The sequence below is a fragment of the Tenebrio molitor genome, chromosome 2, assembly GCF_963966145.1.
Source record: "Tenebrio molitor chromosome 2, icTenMoli1.1, whole genome shotgun sequence".
Lineage (NCBI taxonomy): Eukaryota > Metazoa > Arthropoda > Insecta > Coleoptera > Tenebrionidae > Tenebrio > Tenebrio molitor.
The window spans coordinates 5,754,861-5,776,659 of record NC_091047.1 but is presented as its reverse complement, the minus strand read 5'-3'; the positions used below and the strand labels follow the sequence as shown (position 1 = coordinate 5,776,659).

The 21,799-nt window shown below is 41.1% G+C and overlaps 1 protein-coding gene across 1 annotated transcript; it reads left to right on the top strand.

The window, feature by feature from the left end:
• Positions 1–8,969: 8,969 nt before the first annotated feature.
• On the top strand, positions 8,970–21,675 carry LOC138124068 (mucin-2). Its single transcript, XM_069038992.1, has 2 exons — positions 8,970–9,122; positions 16,320–21,675. Exons 1-2 carry the CDS (start codon positions 9,120–9,122, stop codon positions 21,510–21,512), a joined length of 5,196 nt encoding a protein of 1,731 aa, XP_068895093.1. The 5' UTR covers positions 8,970–9,119; the 3' UTR covers positions 21,513–21,675.
• The last annotated feature ends 124 nt before the right edge of the window (positions 21,676–21,799 follow it).

The window sequence follows — 21,799 nt, the reverse complement described above, 5'->3', positions numbered from 1 at the left end:
GGGGCCCAAAGTGAGACTTTATGAGGTGCGTGACGGTACTGCTTGGAGCCCTTGTTGGGCACGCAGCGCCACATCCGCGTGAGATCCAAGACGATAGCGATGCAAATGAAACAGAGCATAATAAGATGCGAATTTCTACCGATAATTGGAGCAAAAAACAAACTGTCTCGGCGATCCGTTAACTCCGCAACGAGCCTAGAGACATTCGCGCTGACAAACAACAATCTCCATTAATATTAATCGAAATAAAAGTGAATTCCAACGAATTCACAGTTATTTTGAAAACGCGTGTGTGGTACCGGAACCGCGAACAACCGCGGATCGCAGCGTTGGCAATGAAGAGTGCACAGACCCACATACGCGCTCGTGAAGATCGAGATGAGCTCATAGTGAAGATGTGTCGGTCAAGTTCGGCGGATCTACAAGGTTACCTATAACCTCGGGGCCGTTGACTGGTGTGTTTACTTTCTTCTCTTTCTTCGGAGGCGCTTTTGTCTTGCTGTTGTCATTCATCATGTTATTGTTCCGTCAACCTGTGCGAGCGTAGTACCGGAGAGAGGTCCAGGAAGTGTGTCGCATGACTTTCCCTGCTCTTCCGTCTAGATGTGACACCACACCCAACTCTTGTTACCTTCTTCGTCAAATTTCTCGCTAATGGGAGCGACTGAAAAGTGAAAACGCTTTTCGGGGATTGAAAGGAGAACAAGGGGAAGGTTGGTCCGAAATGAAATGGTACCAACGCAAGTGTAAGAAATCTATCGGGCGAGCTAATGAAGAGCCTAATTAAAACCGACACGCCTAAGGTCCAACGATTTAATTGAATTAATCGCAGTTTCTAGAGTTCCGTTTCTCTTGCAGATCAAAAAATGTTACTAGTTTTTTTGTGTCGGCAGCTTTTGAGCCAGATTTTCACTTAAACAACCTAAATTGCACTCGTTGACATTCACTGAGCAAGACGATTGTGTAATTTGATAAGGAAAAAAAATCATTTGCAAATGTTGTAAACACAGATTTGGGACTTGAATGAAGGACTCGGGGACAGTCGAGAGAAGAGATTTGTTAATAAAGTAATTGGAAGGAATGGAACGAGTGCCACGGTCTAGATTCCAGTTTTTCGTCTCATTATGATTTAACAGATTTATCCTGTTCGCGGTGTTACGCAACGACTGCAAGGATATCAACTTTTAATAAATAACATTTTGCAAAGTGCACGAACTTGTGAAACTAGATCAAAGAACAAAATCTACACGGGGCTAGGAAGTCGCGATCAATAACCGCAACAAAAGTGGTATTCTCCACACGAATCGTTTTACATTTTAACACCATATCTTACACGGTGGTCGCTTTTGTTCATCTCGAAGGCACACTTTGTATTGCAGAGGCGAGACTTTCACTGGTGCTGGTAGGTGGTTTGAAAATTTGAAGGTCGACCACCAATCGGATGTGAGCGTGATCGATAATAATTAGTGAAATATTTAGCGCCGTTTCGTAACGCCATCATCACTAACGGTTTCAGGAAGACAAATCGCGAAGGCTGCAGGAAGAGACATTGAGTGGAATCGGGCGAAGAAAGTAAGGTTAATTATGTAATGCGGGATAATGTTGAGGTTCCACATGCCAAGATTGAGATTGTTGTTGCGTCAGACAACGCTTGAATAATTTGAGCCATAAAACCGAGACGACGGATTAATTCAGATTTAAATAACGCGATGAAGTCTGCGGGTTGAAAGCTTCGTTAGCATCGGAGCGTTGGGCAACTGCACTTAACAGCCACAGGATAATAAACTAGCGTAACTGACGTAATCAAGCAAGAATCTACGAAGCTAGATTCTTTGAGGAAAATCTTCGCCCCCGTCGATTTCTAGTTGGCGCTGACTCAACAGTCAAAACTCCTGAAGGTTTTATGTGATAATCACTCTATTAGTTCTTATTGTTGGGAATCAAATGGTACTTAATGCAAAGAGTACCAGAAAGTTTTTCTCGCTCGTAACGTAGCGTTTCTTTCATCGAATTCTTGCACGACATGAGAAATTCTTCGAGCAACATCGAGTTAAATTTCTCTAAGATCTGCTGTCGGTGATTTTTTAAATGAGTGTGCAATTGCGTCAATCATAACTTATATGCTGATATTTTTTCTTTATTTTGTGTTAATCTGAATCAGTGCTTTCGAAACTGTCGTTCTTGCATTTTGCTGTTTGTCATTTTACTCTTTTGACATATGTACTGTCGCAAGCAATAAATTTTGGTCGTCAAGGTCATTCTTTGACGTAACGGAAAGTGCTCCAATGTGAAACGGGCATAACCTCTAATAGATTCTATTTGTCTTGTTTTGTCAAGATCTTGTCAACTTTTTGGAAATCCCAACTGGGTTGCCACCCTAGCTTCTGACACATCAGTGTCAATCAGCGAAATAATTTTTACTCTGAAAGTTTAGCTTTAGAGTCAACTTTGACAAATTTTTGTTGATTGACGTTTTATTGACATTGGCTCTAACTAAGCAGGTAAAATTTTTAATTTGTGACAGTAGCGGGAAATTTCAAAATGACCTTGACGACCAAGATTTAATGCTCGCGACTGTACAAATTTCTTCAAAAATAAAATTGCAATTAAGCTCGTTATAATCGATCTGCAAGAAAAAAGTTAGTTTTTAAATGGCTGTAGTGATTTTAGAAATACCCCCTCAAGGCAGAAAGTTGCTTATTATCATTGCAGTGTATTAATTTTTTAGTGAATAAATCGAACAGATGGAAATAGAAATTGGCAAAAATAACGAGCGTTCAAAAAATGTGTGGCGTAAAAGGTGTTGATTTTCTCCCTCTTGTACTAACGTAGGTATTTTTAGTTGGTATGCTTTAACATGTCCACAGACATAACCACAAAGAAAACTTGTTGATTATCTCTTCAAGAACGGTTTTCTGCAAAAGAAATAATTCCCACCACCGCTTGTTCGTTTGACATCTGTGGTTTGACAGCTGATGGAGCTGCGCCATATGAAAACAAAAGCAAGCACTTGACCACAAAACAATTTGTACGCTGTTTGTTTCTTTTGTAGAAGGGTCCTCGAGTTTTCGGAACCACTGATCTAGATTTTCAAGAATAAATTCTGAAGGATTTTTTTTACAATAATTCCTCATCGATCGAGGTCGTTATTGTTCGCTTCCTGAAAATTATGCACTTGTGGAATGACGCACGAAACAGTTAGAGGATCACGACTTGGAGCCTCTGGTAAAAACAGCAATTGTTGTTAACATTAGCATACCGGAATTGTGGGTCTTGACGACTTGCCTTTCTACCAATTTAAATACCGCTCTATTGTAAAAGCTTCCAAATGAGCCTTATCTTTGTAATTGAGGGATCCTCCAGGAAGTCCTTTAATTACCCTTTCGCAGTGCAAAATGCACAACTCTTGGCGCGACTGAACACGATTCCAACAATTTTAATGGCGTGTACTAGTCATTAAAAAAGGCAAGGTCGAACGATTTCTTTCCACTTATTAAACTCTTACATCCGGTGGGTACTCGACATCCCCCAATTAGGTGCAAAAGCAATAAAACAAGAAACAGTCCCCTGTCTGCGTTTATTCTCCCCTTTCACGTCATTAACATCCAATCGATGAGTCCAGAAACGAAGGAAACACCACCGAGGGAATTTCGAAATTATCTGCGGCAAGTGGAGGATGAAATAAGACCACTTTTCCAATTTGACGCCGCCGAGAGAAAAGCCAGGCACAGTTAACAATCAATAATTTAATTCACTTTTGTTGACCACTCAGTGTGGCCAACACTTTCTAGGCGACTTGACTTGAAAGGCGCGTCCAGTCTTTTGAAGGAAACGTTTTCCGAGCGAGGAAAAATCGTGCGGTGACAAGCGTGAAAATGCGATTTTCTCGCAGTGTTGAAAAAAGAGCAAACGCAATCGGTTGGGCATTCACAGCATTTAAATGAGACGAATTTCATAAATCGCTTCACGAACCAGCAGCTCGCCATGTGCCGCAACAGATGCCATAACTCTTTTTGCAAGAGGTGATTGTTTGGGTACGCCAATTGATAAGTATTCTTGGCAAAATGATTGCGAATCGGTGGAAACAATCTGAATGCGTGGCGTCGTACTAGACACAATAGGCAATGTAAACAAACTGATAATTAGCCTGTCTGGGTTCATGTAACAGAGAGTGAAGTTGTGCATACAAACCGTCGATCTTATTCAATTATGAGTTTTGGGGGAAAGTCGCTAAAAATAGACGCGCTCGTGCTCGCGTTACTCGCTTTTTATTATATCTATGTCCTAAAAGTGAAATCGAACCGGCATCAAAGACATTTTAAGAATCTTGTGTTGTTAATCATATTGAGGAAGTGGGTCGCGGACGTTTACATTCTTCTCGTGGCGGAGTTTGAATTGTATATTGTCCTGCCAAATCAACGCCAAATGGTATCTTAATAGAGGTGAAGATAACACTTTGAATTTGAAGCACTCGACCGAAGCATGTGTGGAGAAAAGAGAGCGAAGGAAAACAATCGATGGACTAGTTGAAAAGTAGTACTTCATGTAAAATTGTATGCGTAAATCACGTCCCTAAAATTAATTAAATGGTACAAACCGCTACAGCCGACATCGAATGTAATTACAGTCATTTTGTGAAGCAGATGAGGGTCAAAAGTCGGCAATTTCACCGCTCATTAGGCTGAAATGAAAAGGCTTGAATGAAAAAATCCTGAAGAGAAACGTGTATCATCCCTGATGATGTGTTCCGGACAAAAATTTAAGTAGTCTTCCGGGTGAAAATGAGAGCGTGTGGCTTAAAATATCCAGTTGTTGGGGTGGTTTTGACAACTGTCAAAAATTTGACAGGTCCCGTATGCAAAAAGATAGACCAGTTTGATTTCTTGTTTCTTTTCCTCTTTAATGTCATTGCTCACTTTGAAAGCAGTTCCCAGTTGCGATCTCGACTTCGTTTCGGTCTTCAGTCTCTGGGCTTAGCACAAAAAGCACTTCTACTCTTAATGATATAATCTACTATTTTGCTCCTGTGTTCATTTAAATTTCTCGTCAAAGTTGGCGTTGAAGAGTCGCATCACTCGTCAGTCTGCAGAGTAAAAACACAAACAACGCAAAAAGTGAGGTTAGATCTGTAATCCGTGGTGCGTTCACAATCAACACTTCAACGCTAACTTTGACGGGAAATTTAAATGAACACCCGATACTTTCAACATTAGAACAAGGAAGGAAACCTTTATTTTCTATTGAGGTAGTTCTGATAGGTACTTTGTCTTTTTGAACCTAACGACATAACGATTTGGAAAACATGTTTTATATTATAGCAAATTTCTAGAGGTCTTGGACTTTCTCATGGGCTATGAGTCATATCTGCGCAAATGACGAATATCGGTCTCAAGTAGGTGCTACAAATCGACCGGAAAACATCGTCATTTGTTACGTTAATGTCGTCTCTCTCTCTCTCTCTCGTCGATTTGAATGTAAAGTAGTCGACGTTTTCAGTTTTCATTTACAGATTTTTCACTGTTTATGTATGATATTTCCAAGGTCACAGCCCATGAGAGAATCCAATACCTCTACCTCTTAAGTTAGTGTGCCTCTCAGTAAATTATTTCTATTTCTTTCTTCGTCATCTTATTCTTCCTTCAATCTTCTCCCATTTTCACTTCCCACCTTTATTGAAAAATAGTAATTCCCTTCTCCTATTTTTGGAAATCTGTTCCTTTTTGATTTCTTTACCGTCATTACTTAATCAATTTTGATATCATCCTTCATCCAATTTACGTTTTCCTTTTTCGCTTCTCTTACTTTTATATAGAATCTATCAATATACAATTATTTTTTACACAATTTTGTCAATTTTTCTTTCCCCACTTTATTTTATAACTTCCGTAAATATTGTTTTTAGTTTTTTTTTAAGCAAAGTTTCCGAAAAACGGTGTTAACGTACTGATGTGGTCGAGTAGTTTTCCTAAATTGGCCATAAAAAACTTTCATCGATTCATTATATAAGAAAATTTAACAGACGGGTCAAATAACACGACGAGTTTATTGGCGCGCCATTATAAATAATTAAAAAGAAATCTGAGCCAAGTAAAACACATCTGGAGGAAATGACCAAGACCATTAGAAAAATGGTGCTTGCAATATCAAATATCAATGCAAAAATTTCAAAAATAAAAAAGCTCTTTCGATCGTAATGACCGTGGTAAAAGTTAATCGGTTGCAAGAGTTACCTGTTTTACAAACATAAACGTTTGTTTTTGTCCAAGAGATATTTTAAAACCGTTGCAGAACAAGTTAGAGAAACGCTCAACATGTTAATTTGTAGCTAAAAGCAAACCGTAATTGTGTCAAATGCTCGGACGTATTTGGCGGCTCGATTTAGTGAACTTTCTTATTTTTGCAACTCCTATAGCAAGCAGAACTACAATTTCACGGCCTCGGCCTCGAGAATGAAAAGAAAAATGAAGAGGACTGGGAGTTCTTGTCGCGTCGAGTAACCAGAGGCAACACCGGATTAATGCTAGAAAATCGTGTAATTCCCGGCCCAAAGATAGCAACCCCTAATCAGCCATCAAGCGAACTTTGACTCTTGACTTCTCTGGCGACAAAGTAGGCCACAGTGGGTGGTTTTCGGCACAATTAAAACGACACAACACAAATCAACCCAAACAACTCGCGATAATTTGAATAGCACGCCGGCTCTGTCAGACTGTGGCGGCGGCCAAGAAAAACCAAAAACACAAATAAGTGTGTTGACCTCAAACGTAAACAGTCTTTTCACTTGACCCTCGCCCGGTGGAACTCGTTACCATCGATTGTGGCTGGGACATTTTCCCAGTATGCATTAACAAACCGATTCACCACGAAAATAAATTAATTCCAGCTGAAAGCGAAGTACGGCGCAATTACGCAATTCCTCTCATTATCAGAATCGGAAGTGGAACTTCGCTCGTCCGAAAATAACAACAAATTTCACCTGCACCTGCTCGAATAAATTTGCACAAGTTACTCGCGGGTCCAGCTCGGAGGGCGCCCCTGACGGCGGGATCCGGAACCAGGTTTGGGTTCCCGCTGACGTATTGTTAAAATACGAATTGGACTGGAGCAGTTCTTAATGTCAACGCGTAATAGTTGGCAAATGTTGCAAGTGAAGGGAAAGACCCGATACCGGAATTCTACAACGAACGCTCTTGCCTCGCTTTGCGAGCCATTTTACGCTGAATTGCGGTTTTACGGCACTTAGGGATAACGCAACGTGTTATCAGAGACCAACTCGGATAACACCGCGCAGGGCGTCAGAACATAAGTCGAAGAATTTGCAAATTGTAGAAAATGAGCGACTCTGCTCTGTTCAAGTTGGATAATTCCAAAACCATAACTTAAATTATTACACACAAAAAATGTAAAATTAAGTTTTTTGGCGACAACCGTAGCAGCGCATTCCCGAATTTCTAAAAAAGATCAGAGGATAAATTGGAAAGGTGTGAAATCGCACCGTAATTGTATAATGATTAGCTAATGTCACGAATAATCGCGTTGTGGAATCGGCCCATGACCATTAGTAATTGTACGCGTCCACCTACACCTATGGGTCATGGGTGCGACGCTGTCAGAAACTCTGTTTAGAAAATCGGAACGATTTTGAGGGAGTGTCATCAAGGGCAACATAACCAACAAATGCTATTGACACATCTTTTAATTCATCGCAATTACGACGACTTTGTGTTACGTAGAAAAATGTTTGCCCAAAAGCGGGCCAGATTGCATCTTTGTGGCACAGTTGTAAATGAAATTTAAAAAATATACCTACAATACCTATTTATTTTTGTGGGATTTTTGGTTTCACCGGGGACAATGACTGTCATTAAGCTGGACGAAGAGTTAAAAATAATCAAGTAGGTGCAAGCTTTATTTGAACTGTCACTTTTGACATTTGCGCTAGGTGATGCTAACATGCAGGGGTGTCATCAAGGGCAATATAACCAACAAAAGCGTGTTGACACTCATCTTTTAATTAGCCGCATTTACGACGACTTTGTGTTACGTAGAAAAATGTTTACTCAAAAGCGGGCCAGGATGCGTCTTTGTGGCACAGTTCTAGATGAAATTAATAACAATTATTTATTTTTGAGAATTTTTATTTTCATCAAGGACAACTGCCATTAATTTGGACGAAGAGTTAAAAACAATCAAAATCAAGTAGGTTCGCGTTTTATTAGAACTGTCATTTTTGACATTTGCGGTAAGTGATGTTAAAATGCAGTTCGTAAAACTGTTACAAAAGAGTAAGATGATATCTAAGAGGTGTTTTATTGTTACAGTGACTGTTTGTGATAAGTGATATTGACGTACTAAATGTGTTAGGTGATACCGTTTACAAAAAATGGGATGTCACCTCAGGTATCAAGTGTAACAAACACAGTTGTTGCTCTGATAAGTACAGAAACTCTACCTGAAACAATTGAATTAGACAATTAAAACGCGGAAATACGTTTTATATAACATTTGTTTAATAATTCGCCATTTCCAAGAAAATCGTTCAAATTGTCAATGATTTTTGTGTCGGTGTTAAAAAACGGGTAGCAACTCCGATTTGTGTCTTGAGTATGAACCCAATCACACAAGGTGACTTAGTTCAAGTCTTTAGTGGTTTGATATTTTATATTGTGGAGTTGGTTAAGAAATACTTAAATGTGAACATTTTGTAAGAATTCCAACCATTCCACGAGCATTCCCAATTTTGAATTGTTTTCCATAAAAAATCCCAATTTCCAGCTTAAGTATGTGAGCGTGGTTTGCATGTTAATGGGGAAAATTTTTCTGCACAACGATTCCGACGTCGAATTGTCGTCAGTCCGAATGTTCGTAGGGCCGAAACGTGAGACCTTCGATTTTACATAATTACAGGTACTCGGTGCCTGTTGCCGGGGTGGTTAAGCCCCTCTAGGCCCGCGCCCCACATGCCGCCGCAGCCTATAAGAAGGCGAACGCCGGCCTCTCGAAGACTTTCTTCAGCGGAGACCCGAGTGCAGCCGTACCTAGTGACAGTGATGTGATTGTTCCACCAGAACCGAGTGATTTACCAAACTAGGTGTGCGATTTTTTCGGATTATTTCAAAATGGTAAGTAACACCGAAATAATCACGTGTCGTGCGAGAATTGCCGATTTTTTACACACTTTGTCTCAATTCCTTCAAGAAAGGCGTCTTGCACAACCGCAAAGTGGTACAATTAAAACGGAGATTATGGCCAACCAAAAAAATTAGGTACCTGAATTCTGACACACAAGCTGTTCGGAATTATTTTTTGTAGATTTTTGAGGAAATTGCATTTTTGATAAGTCACGGATGGGCTCTCGTGCAAGTTAAACGAGTGCATCGCAGTTTGTGTAACAAATCCATTAAGACAAAGTGATTGCGAAAATCCGAACGTATCTGCGTCCACGCTTTGCAAGATAGAATGGATCGGAACTCGTTAGAAAGTTAATTATGTTGGAGCGCTGTTAAAGAATTCAGCTAAATTAATAGATTAATCGGTGCAAAAGTTTCCCATTTTACGTAATCCCATTTTTCGAAAACGGGATAATTGCAGCGACCAAGAAAACTGTCGACTAGGAAATTGTCGCATTTCGAATAATTGTTTAATTGTAGAAACGCTGCGGACCGTTCCGAAACGGACAGATTGGTCATACCCATCGGCCACGATCGGAAGTAAACAAATTTTTTGCCAAATATTCACAAACTGTAGCAGAATTGGTCCTTCGGATTGTTCACGCCCGGCACTGGCCGTCGTTTTTTAAGTGTTTGTCAAGCAGCGGTGGAAAGATTGTGACGGTTGATTTTTTGTCGAGCCATCCTGTAGATTCGAATTTGAATTTAGCCATGAAACAATGGAATTCCTTTGTTTACAAACGAAGTACGCCCATTGTATCCTCTCTAACAGTACTCCTACACAAAACATTTGATTAATTGTTCTGAACCTTTTACGATAATGACTCTTGGCGGGTCCAAGGAGAATGACCAGGAGAGCTCGAGTGACCCAAAATTTTTCAACAAAAACTAGATAATTGTATCTAGTTTTGTCATGAATGAATCCGCTCACGCTACTAATGAGTCCTGACGTGACGGTTGTCGCAACTAGACTAATTTGCATTGCACAACCTGTGCGTAACATTTTTTCCTACACTTTGTTACGTCATGACTCCGAAGAGGCAAAACATTGGACGATCTATTGCAAATCTTCGGACATAAATTTTATTGGAAGGTTTCGATGACAAGTTTAAGTTCAGGTTCACGAATCAGGATCGACGTTTTGTGACTGATTAAAAAGTGAAATAGTGGAGAATTTGAGTCGCAGCTGAGGGCCAGGAACTTTAATGGTCAACATTTAACACTTTTAATCTCACATCTTGGTTCGTAGTTTTTGGTTTTATCACATGTAGGTCATCTGCATCGCCTTGCAACATATACTCGTATAATGTCCATTTACTGCAGATTACATCTGTGGCAGCACCAGATAGGTCCCACCCACTCGAAATAATTCCGATTTGATTTAACACGTCGTTAGAATATTTTTCGTCATTTCACACAACAGTTCGTTTCCGTCTGTTGTTGTCCTGCGCATTTAATTGGTCCTTTCCTTCGTCTTATTTGTCTCGGCTCATCCACAAATCGTGTAATTTTTTTCAGTTTCCTCATAGTTTAGAAAGCGGCCGATATCCACATTTGGTCCTGCCGCTTTTCACATCCAGGATGTTACACTTCCGCGACTGAAAATGTTTTCAGAAAGCTGAAATCTTTTCGTATCGATCTGATCCGGCGTGAGAATCGGTCGAAAGTGTGTCACTCGCTGAAATTAAAAATTTTCAGCGGCGGAAATTCCATTTACTTTCTAGAACACGAGACATCTTGGCCTTCGTCCTCGTTGACTCAACCACCCGTCAGGCGTGGTGGCCACCCTTGCCTACCTTTGACCTTTGGAAGCACTAAGCTCCGGTGCCGACTTAACGTCGCAAGAAAAGCTTATTAAACTTTTTTCGCCGTGATTTTATGAATTTTAAACGCGGCGAGTCGAGCAAGAACTTGGAACATTTGCAACGGATTTTTTTCTCTAAATTGGCGTTAACTAACAAGAGTGTACATGAATTTTAAACGTAAGTCTGCAATATTGAAAAAGGAAACGTTAAAAACACCTGCATTAGGAAGTTTCACGGTTGATAATGTGAAGGAATGCTCGCCTGCACTCACTTTCACACGCTATGCTACAATTTTGACAGGTGTAATTAAGCGATTTATAATTTTGTAATTTTCAGAGGTGAGTGTGAAGGGCGTAAAGCGCGCAAAAATAATTTCTCCGCAATCATACAAGTGTCGAGAGTATTAATTAATGTGATATGTGTTTTCGTGTGCGACAAATTATTATGATTGCCGGTCTAGATTCTTGTTTTGTAATATTTGCGTTTGTCCAAATTTCTTGTTTTGTTCTAGATGTGTCCGTGACATTATCCTTAACGACTTTACGCCTTCCCTTAAACTGTCTGACTCATGTTAGTTCCTTGTTTTCTGTTCTTTTTAGGACCCAGATCTGTTATTTATAATGGTCTAATTTAAAATGCAAATTTACACATTCTAAATTTTTTTCCTATAATTTATCATTTTGCAGATCAGTTTTTTTTATTTAATCCGATTTAATTATCACTTTCGTGCAAAACGTTCAATATAATGACTCACGACACGTTAATTAATTTTTTTTTTGAAAATATCTTCGACTGAGCACAACGTAAACTTAAGGCTGTTGTGAAGTACTAGGCAAAATCGAGCTAAAATTAATTCAACAATCTTCATTAGTTGTTTTTTTGGTTTACTACTTTCCCTGTATTTCAAAATTGGCTTATTAAGGACAATATTGTTGTGTTGACTATAAATTAGTAAGAAGTTGTAAATTTTAATATGAAAATGACAGCTCGCGGAATAAATAAATCAAGAAAAGGAAAGTTAGAGACATTAATGAAACTTTGGGTATATTGAAAAACCAAATATCTCGTAGAAAATATTCCTAAAAGAAGAAACATATTTTTAATTGGAAGTTCCTTGGTGGAGAAATATACAGGGTGATTTACGAGTAATAAGGAGCCTAACGAAATTTGTGATGCAGCCAACATCACATTTGCACCGATTATGTGGATTTAAAAAATACAGGGTGTTAGTAAATGGTTGGGAATAAATTTCGGAGTGAATTCCTTATGAAAAATGTGGCTTAAAACTTAAATAAAGTTTTTCGTTAAAATGAGTAGGTAGTTTTCTCAAAAAAATAAAAATAAGTGTATTCTGGCATATCCGTATTTTTTTTGAAATACTGAGAAATAATAATGATTTAAAGAAAAAATGTAAACGTGGAATGTTGAATTTTTTAACGTATGTCAAAATTCAAAACTAATGCGATTTTAGGCAGACAAATGAACTAATTAGAGAAATTCTCCAACAGACTACATTTTTTTTTTTTTGAGAAAACTACTCATTTTAACGAAAAACTTTATTTAGGTTTTAAGCCACATTTTTCGTACAGAATTCACCCTGAAATTTATTCCCAACCATTTACTAACATCCTGTATATGTTTTAATTTTATGCAACAAGGTCAACATGCGCGACATTATATTTGTCAAAATTTAATCAAGATCATTGTGTGGAATAATCAAAAAACAAACACAAACTAAAAAACTATGGGGGCATGTATTGTTGGTTGCATCACAAATTTTGTTAGGCTCATTATTACACGTGAAACACCTTGAATATAGTAGCACTTCTCAATCATTATTTATTTATTAGCAGAGGAACAGTTAGTTATCAAAAAATCACAAACTACATTTTACAAAATTGAGCACTGTTCGCAGATATGTCATATCTGTCTTTTTTTTTGTCCAAAAAGGCACACAGGTATCTTACACAAAGATAAACCAAGAGATAGTCACTCAAAAATAAAAATTAATCATTACAAAATTAGAGAACAGTCTTTGAAAAAACAAGGGACCACAAGATGTGTTTCAGAATTGCAATCGTCTTCATGTTTCGCTGTTTTGAAAGACTTATTGAAGAAAGCGTGTTGTCGCAGACACTCAAAAAATTTGCTGCAACAGGACAAGGCGCGCCGACACACAGCAAGTTGTATTACCAGGGAAGTTATCGATTATTTAAACTAGTCACTTCTTTCTCGTACTTCAAACAATATTCATTTACTTCGACTGCTGAGAACTTCATTTCAAGTTTTCAGATGAGATAAATGGAATGTGGAATAAAGAGATTTCTCTTCAGTTCTCTTCCTAATGGAATAGTATTCGTATAACTTATTTTATTAAAAAAAAACTTTCAGTTTAAATTAAATTTTCTCAAAGTTAGAAGAGCATCAGAGTAAGCAGGCTTGCCGTTACGAAGATTGCGTTTTATAACTATGTAGTTTATTTTATTTTAGCTGGTTTTGACGAATTTTTTAAGAACGTGATTCTAACAAAATCGTTCTTCAAGATATCCTTGCGAAAGGATAAAGCAGCATCATAAAAAACCTAAGACGTGAGATGACAAGACGCACTTGGCTTAAATTAAAATCAACGAAATAGATACATATAAGCGAGAAAAGCTCACTACACCACGATATAGTTCACACAGATTTATTGTTACTGTTCAGTTCCCTGATGTCATATCGTGATAAAACAAACTCCTGAAAACAATCAGGAATTTTTCTTTTCCAAAAAACTTCATTTGGAGAAAATGTCTTCATTAGTTGACGAGTTAAGTGAATTTTTAATACAGAACCAGACAGACAGAGAGATAAAAATTCTAAAAAGTGCTGAAATGTGATACAAAAAGCCTCTTCTTTGTAACCCCACTTCATGGAATTTGAAATTGAATAAAGTCTGAAGAAGCTACAAAAAGTTTGTGGATTTGCAAAATACAAATTTAAGAAAAGAATTCCTTGTGTAACTAAACTTGACCAATAAGTTCTACTGCAGCAGAAAGATAATAAAAATATCAAATCGCAACTGTACCGATTACACCACGAAAAATAAAACGCTCTTTTTACCGGTGAACTTTTTCCGTTACGAAATCGAACACAAAATATGAAAATAAATTGTGTAGAAAACAAATAAATTAGCAAAACTCGTTGAGAAAGCCGGGATTACTCGAAGCCGTTACAGTCGAATTGTGAGAAGGAAACAATTATTATAACTGGCCAGATTTGATTTTTTCAGCGCACTGTTTCTCAATTACACAATAATTCTCGACCAAGATAAGCGTTCGAAAGTACTGGAATCGTTCCAACCAGGCACTGAACAGCTCCACATGAAAATTTCTCCACTCGATACACTCAAACCGACTCCTTGCTCCGTTGCATCACAAAATTGCCTCGATCCTACTCCAAATAATACACTTTTCAAAATTCCTATGCACTTATTACCGATAGGTGAAAGTGTGGTCCCGTCGAGCCGAACGACGAAACCTGACACAAACACGTTTCGCCCAGAAATAAAATATTTCCATCGAACTCGTCCAGTTAAGGCCGGAGAAAATCGCACGAGCGGACAGGACGAGTTTTAAAATCCTTGGAGCGTGTGACACACTAGCCTATTAGCTCGGTGCAGACGCGCAAAACGCGAACATCCTGATTGGATGTCGCAATGTTGATTCATCTCCTTCGAAGGAACTCGCGAAGAAAGTCCATTAACAAACAAGTTAAGCATCGAGGATTGAGTTTTCTGTGTCTGCTGGGACAAAACAGAGCGTGGAAAGTAATCGAGTTGACAAAAAAAAATATAGAGATGGAGAGAAAATGCAGAGAAACCAGGTGTTAGGTACGCGCTTAACACGGACCATGGTAAACTCTTTAAGGCTAGGTGATCTGTTGTTTATCGAGTTTAGTGAAACTACGAGGTGGCCTTAAATTCCGAAGGACAACCCTAGCGATCCTGTTAGAACGGTTCGCAGTGAGTCACAGAAAGGTTACACAGTCCTTTGAATTTATTAATGCAGCGGTCTCTAAAAACGAGTTTAATTGAGCGAGTGAAAGTCGCTCGGCTATTAAAAAGGCCAAAGCTGAACGTTCAAAATCGACAGCAAAACGAGCAATTCTCGCAAAATCAACAAATTGTCGTGTTCCGAAACGCGTACGCAAAAACCGGAACTCCCCAGAGCGGAACGCGGAAAAATCTGCGGTTTTTCGGAGGAATAGGAAACATGAGTCACCTGCCGCAGCCTTGTGCATTTTTTCATCGGCACATCTGAGCCTCTTCGGCCGTGACATTGCAGTGGTCAAGGAAACTGCACGTTACGAAACGGTCGACTACTCACTCAAAAAATCCAGACTTGTTTTTGGACCTATGCAGAATCAATAATGGGAGAAGCTGAGCGTGACGTCAACAATCTCGATTTTGGACTAATGCAGAATTAATGAGGCGAGAAATGGACGCGGGTTTTTGGTTGAAAGTCGAGGCGAGGCTTTTTGTTCTCAGTTTTCTACGACTCTGGAAAAAATATGGACTTCGAGGGGGAAGATCTAGGAGAGATCTAGATTTTTACAAAAGAGGTTGACACAGTTTCTTCTGGTTTTGTTTCCGAGCGGGTCGTCTTGGTCGTTGCGGTCAGTGGCGTGGTCAGTACCGTCCGATGGTTATTGCCAATTAATTCGATCATCAGTGATTATTGAATGAACGAATTCTGCTACAAAGAATCTAAAACCGAAATTCCTCAGGTGAAAGCATCGGTTTGCAAATGATTTGTGGTCAACAGGAAATTAATCTTTGTATTTTGTCAGGTGAATTATTACCGAAAGCAAGGCAAAGACAGTTAACATCTAGACGTTATAAAACATCTTCGGAAAATATGTTTGATTTATGTATTTTTATTTTTTAGACTCTTCCTGTATGATTACGTAAGAAAGTGAAATAAAAAATATGATGAAAAAGTTCTGCAGAAATCTTCAGGCCAAATTTACATTTCCGCACTGGCATTTTTCTGATATTTAGAATCTTTTTACTTTCAATAATTAAAATTTTATGTAATCCACACTAGTATTCACTTTTCCTATTTTTTAAACCAAGCTCAACGAAGCGTAACTAAGAGATTTGATTCACATTTCAAGCATAATTTGTATTTTTGACAAAAAAGATGCCTCGTTGTGCAAACTTCACATCCGTGCGAGAATAATGTCTACATCGCACTCGTTGCGTAAATGAATTTTTTAAGGGGACATAATAGCACATAACGCACAGCCGTAGATAAAAAGTTAAACAATTTGAAACACATCTAAAACGATTTTTTTTTGTTTTTAGATTGTACGGAAATTTCAATGGACCCTGCTATTAAGTTTGCACCTGCTGTCCACAATCACCGCTCAAGAAGCCAGATCGTACGACACCAACGACTGGATACCCATAACGCCTTCCAATCCGGACAGCGCGAAGAAGGCGCAAGGAAGAGTCCTGAATCTGGACACGCCTAACCAGAACTTCTTCCCTGAGAATGACTACGTGAGGAAAAGGTCGCAACCTCAGCAGTACCTCCGCGAAACAGCGTTCCAAAAAGGAACAAATCTCAGGCAACCAAAACCGGAGTCGCCGTACAAATTTGAACCGGTTTTACCTCTGCAACCGCCCCAATATGTCCCAGCGAATCAGTTCGTCCAACAACAAGTACCACCGCAATTTGTCCCACCTGGTCCACCCGTCCAGCAGTTGGCATTTGTGGCACCGGTTCAACAAGTACCAACGGTTCAACAAGTTCAACCGGTTCAAACCGTTCAACGACCGCCTCAGGAACAAACGTTGAATCAGCAGCTGGTGGCGCCCCCACAGAGTACTCAGAATTACTACGACAGCAACAAACAGTACGACAACACAGCGACGCCTTTCAACAGCAGCTACTACCAGCCTTTGGGTACTGGGTCGATAAGCCAGGAGTTGTTGGGGGCGATTCAACACCAGAACATCAACTCGAATGTCAACCAGGTCCAGTTGACCACCACAAGTACGATCAAACCCAAGGAAGAGAAGGAGAGTGTGCAGTTGCTGTATGTTCCTTTGGAGAATTTGAAATCTAACCAACCGGTCACTCAACAAACGCCGATCGTGACGAGGCAGACCGAAGCTCCCCGAAGGGAGAAACAAAATCCCAGATTGCAAAACCACAAGCTCACCACGAACATCCAGAATGATTTCGTCAGACAAGCCTTGGCGGCCCACAAGTTGCAACAAGACTTCCAACTGGGACAAGTTTCGTTGCCAACAACCACCACAACAGCGCGTCCCACCAAACGCAAGCCCAACCAACCCCCATTGTCTGTCTACATGGAGAAACAAGGCGCCGGCGACGTCAAAGACGTCATCGAGGTCTTGAAACACGCCAAGTCGATTTCCGTGCAAGACAGCATCGGTCCCAACTCCCCTCAGGTCTTCGTGGGACCGTCGAATATTCCTCAACCGGACGGCTACGTAAAATTCCCGCTGCCCTACCTGTCAAGCGTTCAAGGCAACAGAATAGAGAGAAAAGTCGACCAACTACCGTTCTTCGTGGCCCCCTTGAGTTACAAAACTCCAGACGGGTACTCCAAAATACCACTTCCCTCGCCCCACGTGGGTTCAGTGGTGGTTTCGACTAAGGGACAACTCCACGAGAAGGATTCTGAGCTGAACCAACCGCAAACGGCGCAGAACCAGATCGTTCAAGATTTCGACATCAAACAACCGTTCCCGCAGTTCGGAGAGGAGCCCAAGCCCAATCCGTATTTGATAGCCCAAAACAGCCCGCAAGTCAATCCCAATGGACTCTTGGGGTTGGGGAACGAGTTCTTGGGAGGTGGGTTCGGAGGTGGTTCGCCTCAAGACTATGAAGATGGGCCGAAGAGTTTTGAACCGAACTATCAAATCCCGCCGAGGGAGAGTGTGACCCCAGAGAGTTATAGACCAACGCCCTCTAAAGATTTTGTGTCGAATTATCGCGTGAAGGAGGATACTCCTCAGTACTTCGAGACGACGCCGAGGTACCAACCAGAGGAAGAAACCAGCAGGAGCAACTATCAGATTCCTGATTATCAATCGAACGAGAGAGAGGTTGAGAGTCCTAATTCGAAAGGATTGGTCCGCGACTATGACATTCCTTCGTTGCCTGTCGAGTCGAAGGATACTTTTGTGCCCAATTATAACCACGAGGAGAAGCCTCAGATCAATCAGTTTGCGGGTGTGGGACAGAGCTTCGTGCCGCCAAAAGTGCAGCCCCAAGTCTACAGTTTCAATGAACAACCGGTCAGGCAAACGACGACCACGACCACGACAACAACAACGGAAGCTTTACCATTGGTACAGAATCCGTACAAGTTGGTACAAAATCCTGATTTGGACTATAGAATACCGGAATATAGTTCTAGAGGTGCGAGTCCGCAAGATCCGTTGCGTCAAGTCATCAATCAATACGAAATAGACCAAATCAACAGCCAGTTTGGCGAAGGAAAAGATGAGAATGTGGAGACAATTCGTACGACAACACCGGTGGTGAAGTCGACTGAGAGCTACAATGATTATGACATTTCGACAACAGCGCGTACGAGGTCTAGAGGAAGACACAGAGGAAGAACAACGACTGTGAGGACAACGTCGACGACTCCAAACAGCTTTGCTGATGATAAGTATACCGTGTTGGAAGAGTTTGTTGTGCAACCAAAAAGCACAACAGTGAAGTACACAACAGAAGTTGAGACAATTCCGGCGAAGGTCTACAAACTGGAAACTGAGAAACTGGAACCGGTCTACATCCAAAACCAGGCTCCTCTTAAAGAACAGGTTTTGAGTCAAGAAGCTTTGGACCAACAGATTTTGCATGGTAACGTCCAAGCCAGACCAAACCCGCAACCCGAACGTCCAACAGAAGCCGTCCAAGATCCTCGTTTGACACCATTGGTGTACAACAGAGGCCAAAATGTCCAAGAGGTGGAGGAGGAGTTGCCGGTCAATCCGTATCTACCGGGTTTGATCAACAATCTGCAAGACCAAGCGGTGCGACCTTTGCTGGTCCCCAATCTTTTGGTGCCTACAACAACAACGATTGCGCCACCACCTCCAACTGAAGAAGTTCGTGTAGTTACAACGACTGAAGCTCCAAAGGTCGAGACTACAACGCAACGGAGAAATCGAGGTCGTCAGAGAGGAAACTCTGCGAGGTACTCTACATCGTCCCCAAGACGTATACCTACTAGGAGAAGACCTAATTACACGAGACCCACCACTGAGCGGCATTACGCGCGTACGACAACAGAAGCGACCAGTTACGAACCGACCAAGAGGGTGAGCAATAACAGGCAGAGGTTTAGGACTAGAGGGCGTCCTGTAGCGAGAGAGCAAGCGGCGACTGAGCGTGTCTTGCAGACTACGGAGAACGTGTTCAAGCAACCGCCGCTAGAAGGTGGGTTCCAGGCTTCTTCGGGGGATCCACAGTCGTACGTGCAGTTCGATCCTGTGGTAGAGAATCAGCAAGTGATAACTGTGAGGCCTGACCAAAGCGGAGATGAGAAACTGTTTAAGGATTATCATCAGGTGTACAGTTTACCACCGCAAAACCCGTCGACTGAGGTGGTATCAGAAGGAATCAGTACCAGTTCGAGCCCTGTCGTCGATGTGCAAATTGCTCACACGGCGACGGATCGGGTGCAAGAACCTGTCATCATAACAACTTCCAGCGAGGAACCGCCGCGTCTGTTCAGAGTCAACAGTAATATCCAGTCGGGTGGGGTGATCTACAACAATAAGAATGACGAAGGTACTACCAGAGCGTCGGTGAGAACGAGAGGAAGATCTAGAAGTAGAACTAGATTCGGTTCGACAACTGCAAGACCAACGACGAGCAGAACCACGACCACGACTACAGCTAAGCCTCAAGAAGACGAAGAAGAAGAGTTCTACGGGTTCATCCGCAAGCCAGATTTCAACAAACCCGCTCCCGCAGTGACGCAGCAACCTCTTCCGTTGTATTCGGCATCGTATCAGGAACCTCCGAGAACTCTGATCCAGCTGGAGGACGAAGGTGGTCAAAACCAAGACTACGAGAGTGGTTCGGTTGCTCCGGTACAGTTTGTCGGTCAGATCAGACCGAAGTACACCACGACAGAAGCTCAAGAGTACTCTACGGAAGCCCCGAAACACAGATCGAGGGCGAGGATTCGCGTTCCAAGCAGGAAAGCGACACCTCACCAGTCGTACAACGAGGTGAAATCGCACCGATTCGACGATCAAGTCACCAGGAGGAGCAGCAACGTTGTGCGAACTCGCGGTCGCGGTAAGAGTCATTTCAAGTTGCCTGAAAATTTGACGGAGAAGTCCGACGAACACGACGTCGAAGGGGGAAATTACCCACAGGTGTATTTCAAGCAGAAGGAGTTGACCACGGAGAAGCCGGCAGGGTTCCAGATTACTATCGATCCTGCAGAGGGGGATGTCGATGAGGATCAAGTTCCTCACTCGTCGTTGTACAGTCCTCAGATTATAAGAACCGGCGAGACCCAGTGGGTGGAGGCGTCGGTTTACCCAGCACCCAATGATTTGGAAATCGAAGAACAACAGTTGGTTGTGACGGGTTCGGAAGAAGAGACGACTACTCCCAACGAACAAGTTGAAAATGAAGGAAGTGAAGATGAGGAGAAAGTTGGAGTTGATCAAAAAGATGACGGTGATGGAAAGGATGAAGAGGAAATTCCGACGACAACTGAAGTGGTGGAGACCACGACTCCCAAAAGGAGGAAGATCGGAAGAAGGAGGGGAGTGTGGAAATTGATCAAACACAGACCTGTCGATTCATTTGAAACGGCGGAATCTCAGAATTATTATTCAGTTGTGAATAGTTTAGATAAGGTTGTTAAAAGGACAAACGGTAAAGATGCGAACGGGAAATTGAGTACTACCTCAACCACAACTCGTCCAACAACTGCACGCGCAACAACAAGCACAACAGAAAACACTATTTTCAATGCGCTCTACAGTCTTCTAGGATTTGCCACCAGAGCCAGCCAAGCATCAGCAAACGAGGCAAAGGTAATAGTACAGAGAGAGAGAGAGGAAGTCACGACGACTACAGTGCAGCCAACATTCCCGGAAGAATATACGGAAGAAATCACGACACAAGAAATAAAAGAAAACAGTGAAGATCGCGAAGAAACAACTACAGTTGCTCCCCAAACAACAACGCCAACCACAACAACAACAACTACTACTACAACAGTTGCGCCCCAAACAACGCCAACCACAACTACTACGACAGTTGCGCCCCAAACAACGACGCCAACCACAACAACAACTACTACAACAGTTGATACTCAAACAACAACGACCACAACTACAGAAGCTGCCGTCAAAAATGACGACGTGGACCCATGGCAAATTCAAGATGTTAAAACGTCCACATCGACGGAAATTTCTCACGAAACGGAGATCTGCTATAAAGGAAGGTGCATCAAGTCGAAAGATGATGAGACGAATTTATAGTGAATGTTGTGTAAATAATTTAATGTATGCTGCATGAATGGATAATTATTGTGAGAGAGTGATGCTAATTACGATTAATTTTAATGAAATGAAAATTATTTCATGAAGTTTATATTTATTACCTTTTTTGATAATGTACGTGGAATCAATAAATGTATATATATATACGTCTCTCGTTTTCTTATTTTAACCCCAAAATTGAAATATTGACGAGGCCCCATTGTTGGAGACGCCACTGGTCTGAACAGATGGTGGAAGATAAAAAAAGACAAACAAGTCCAAGTCAA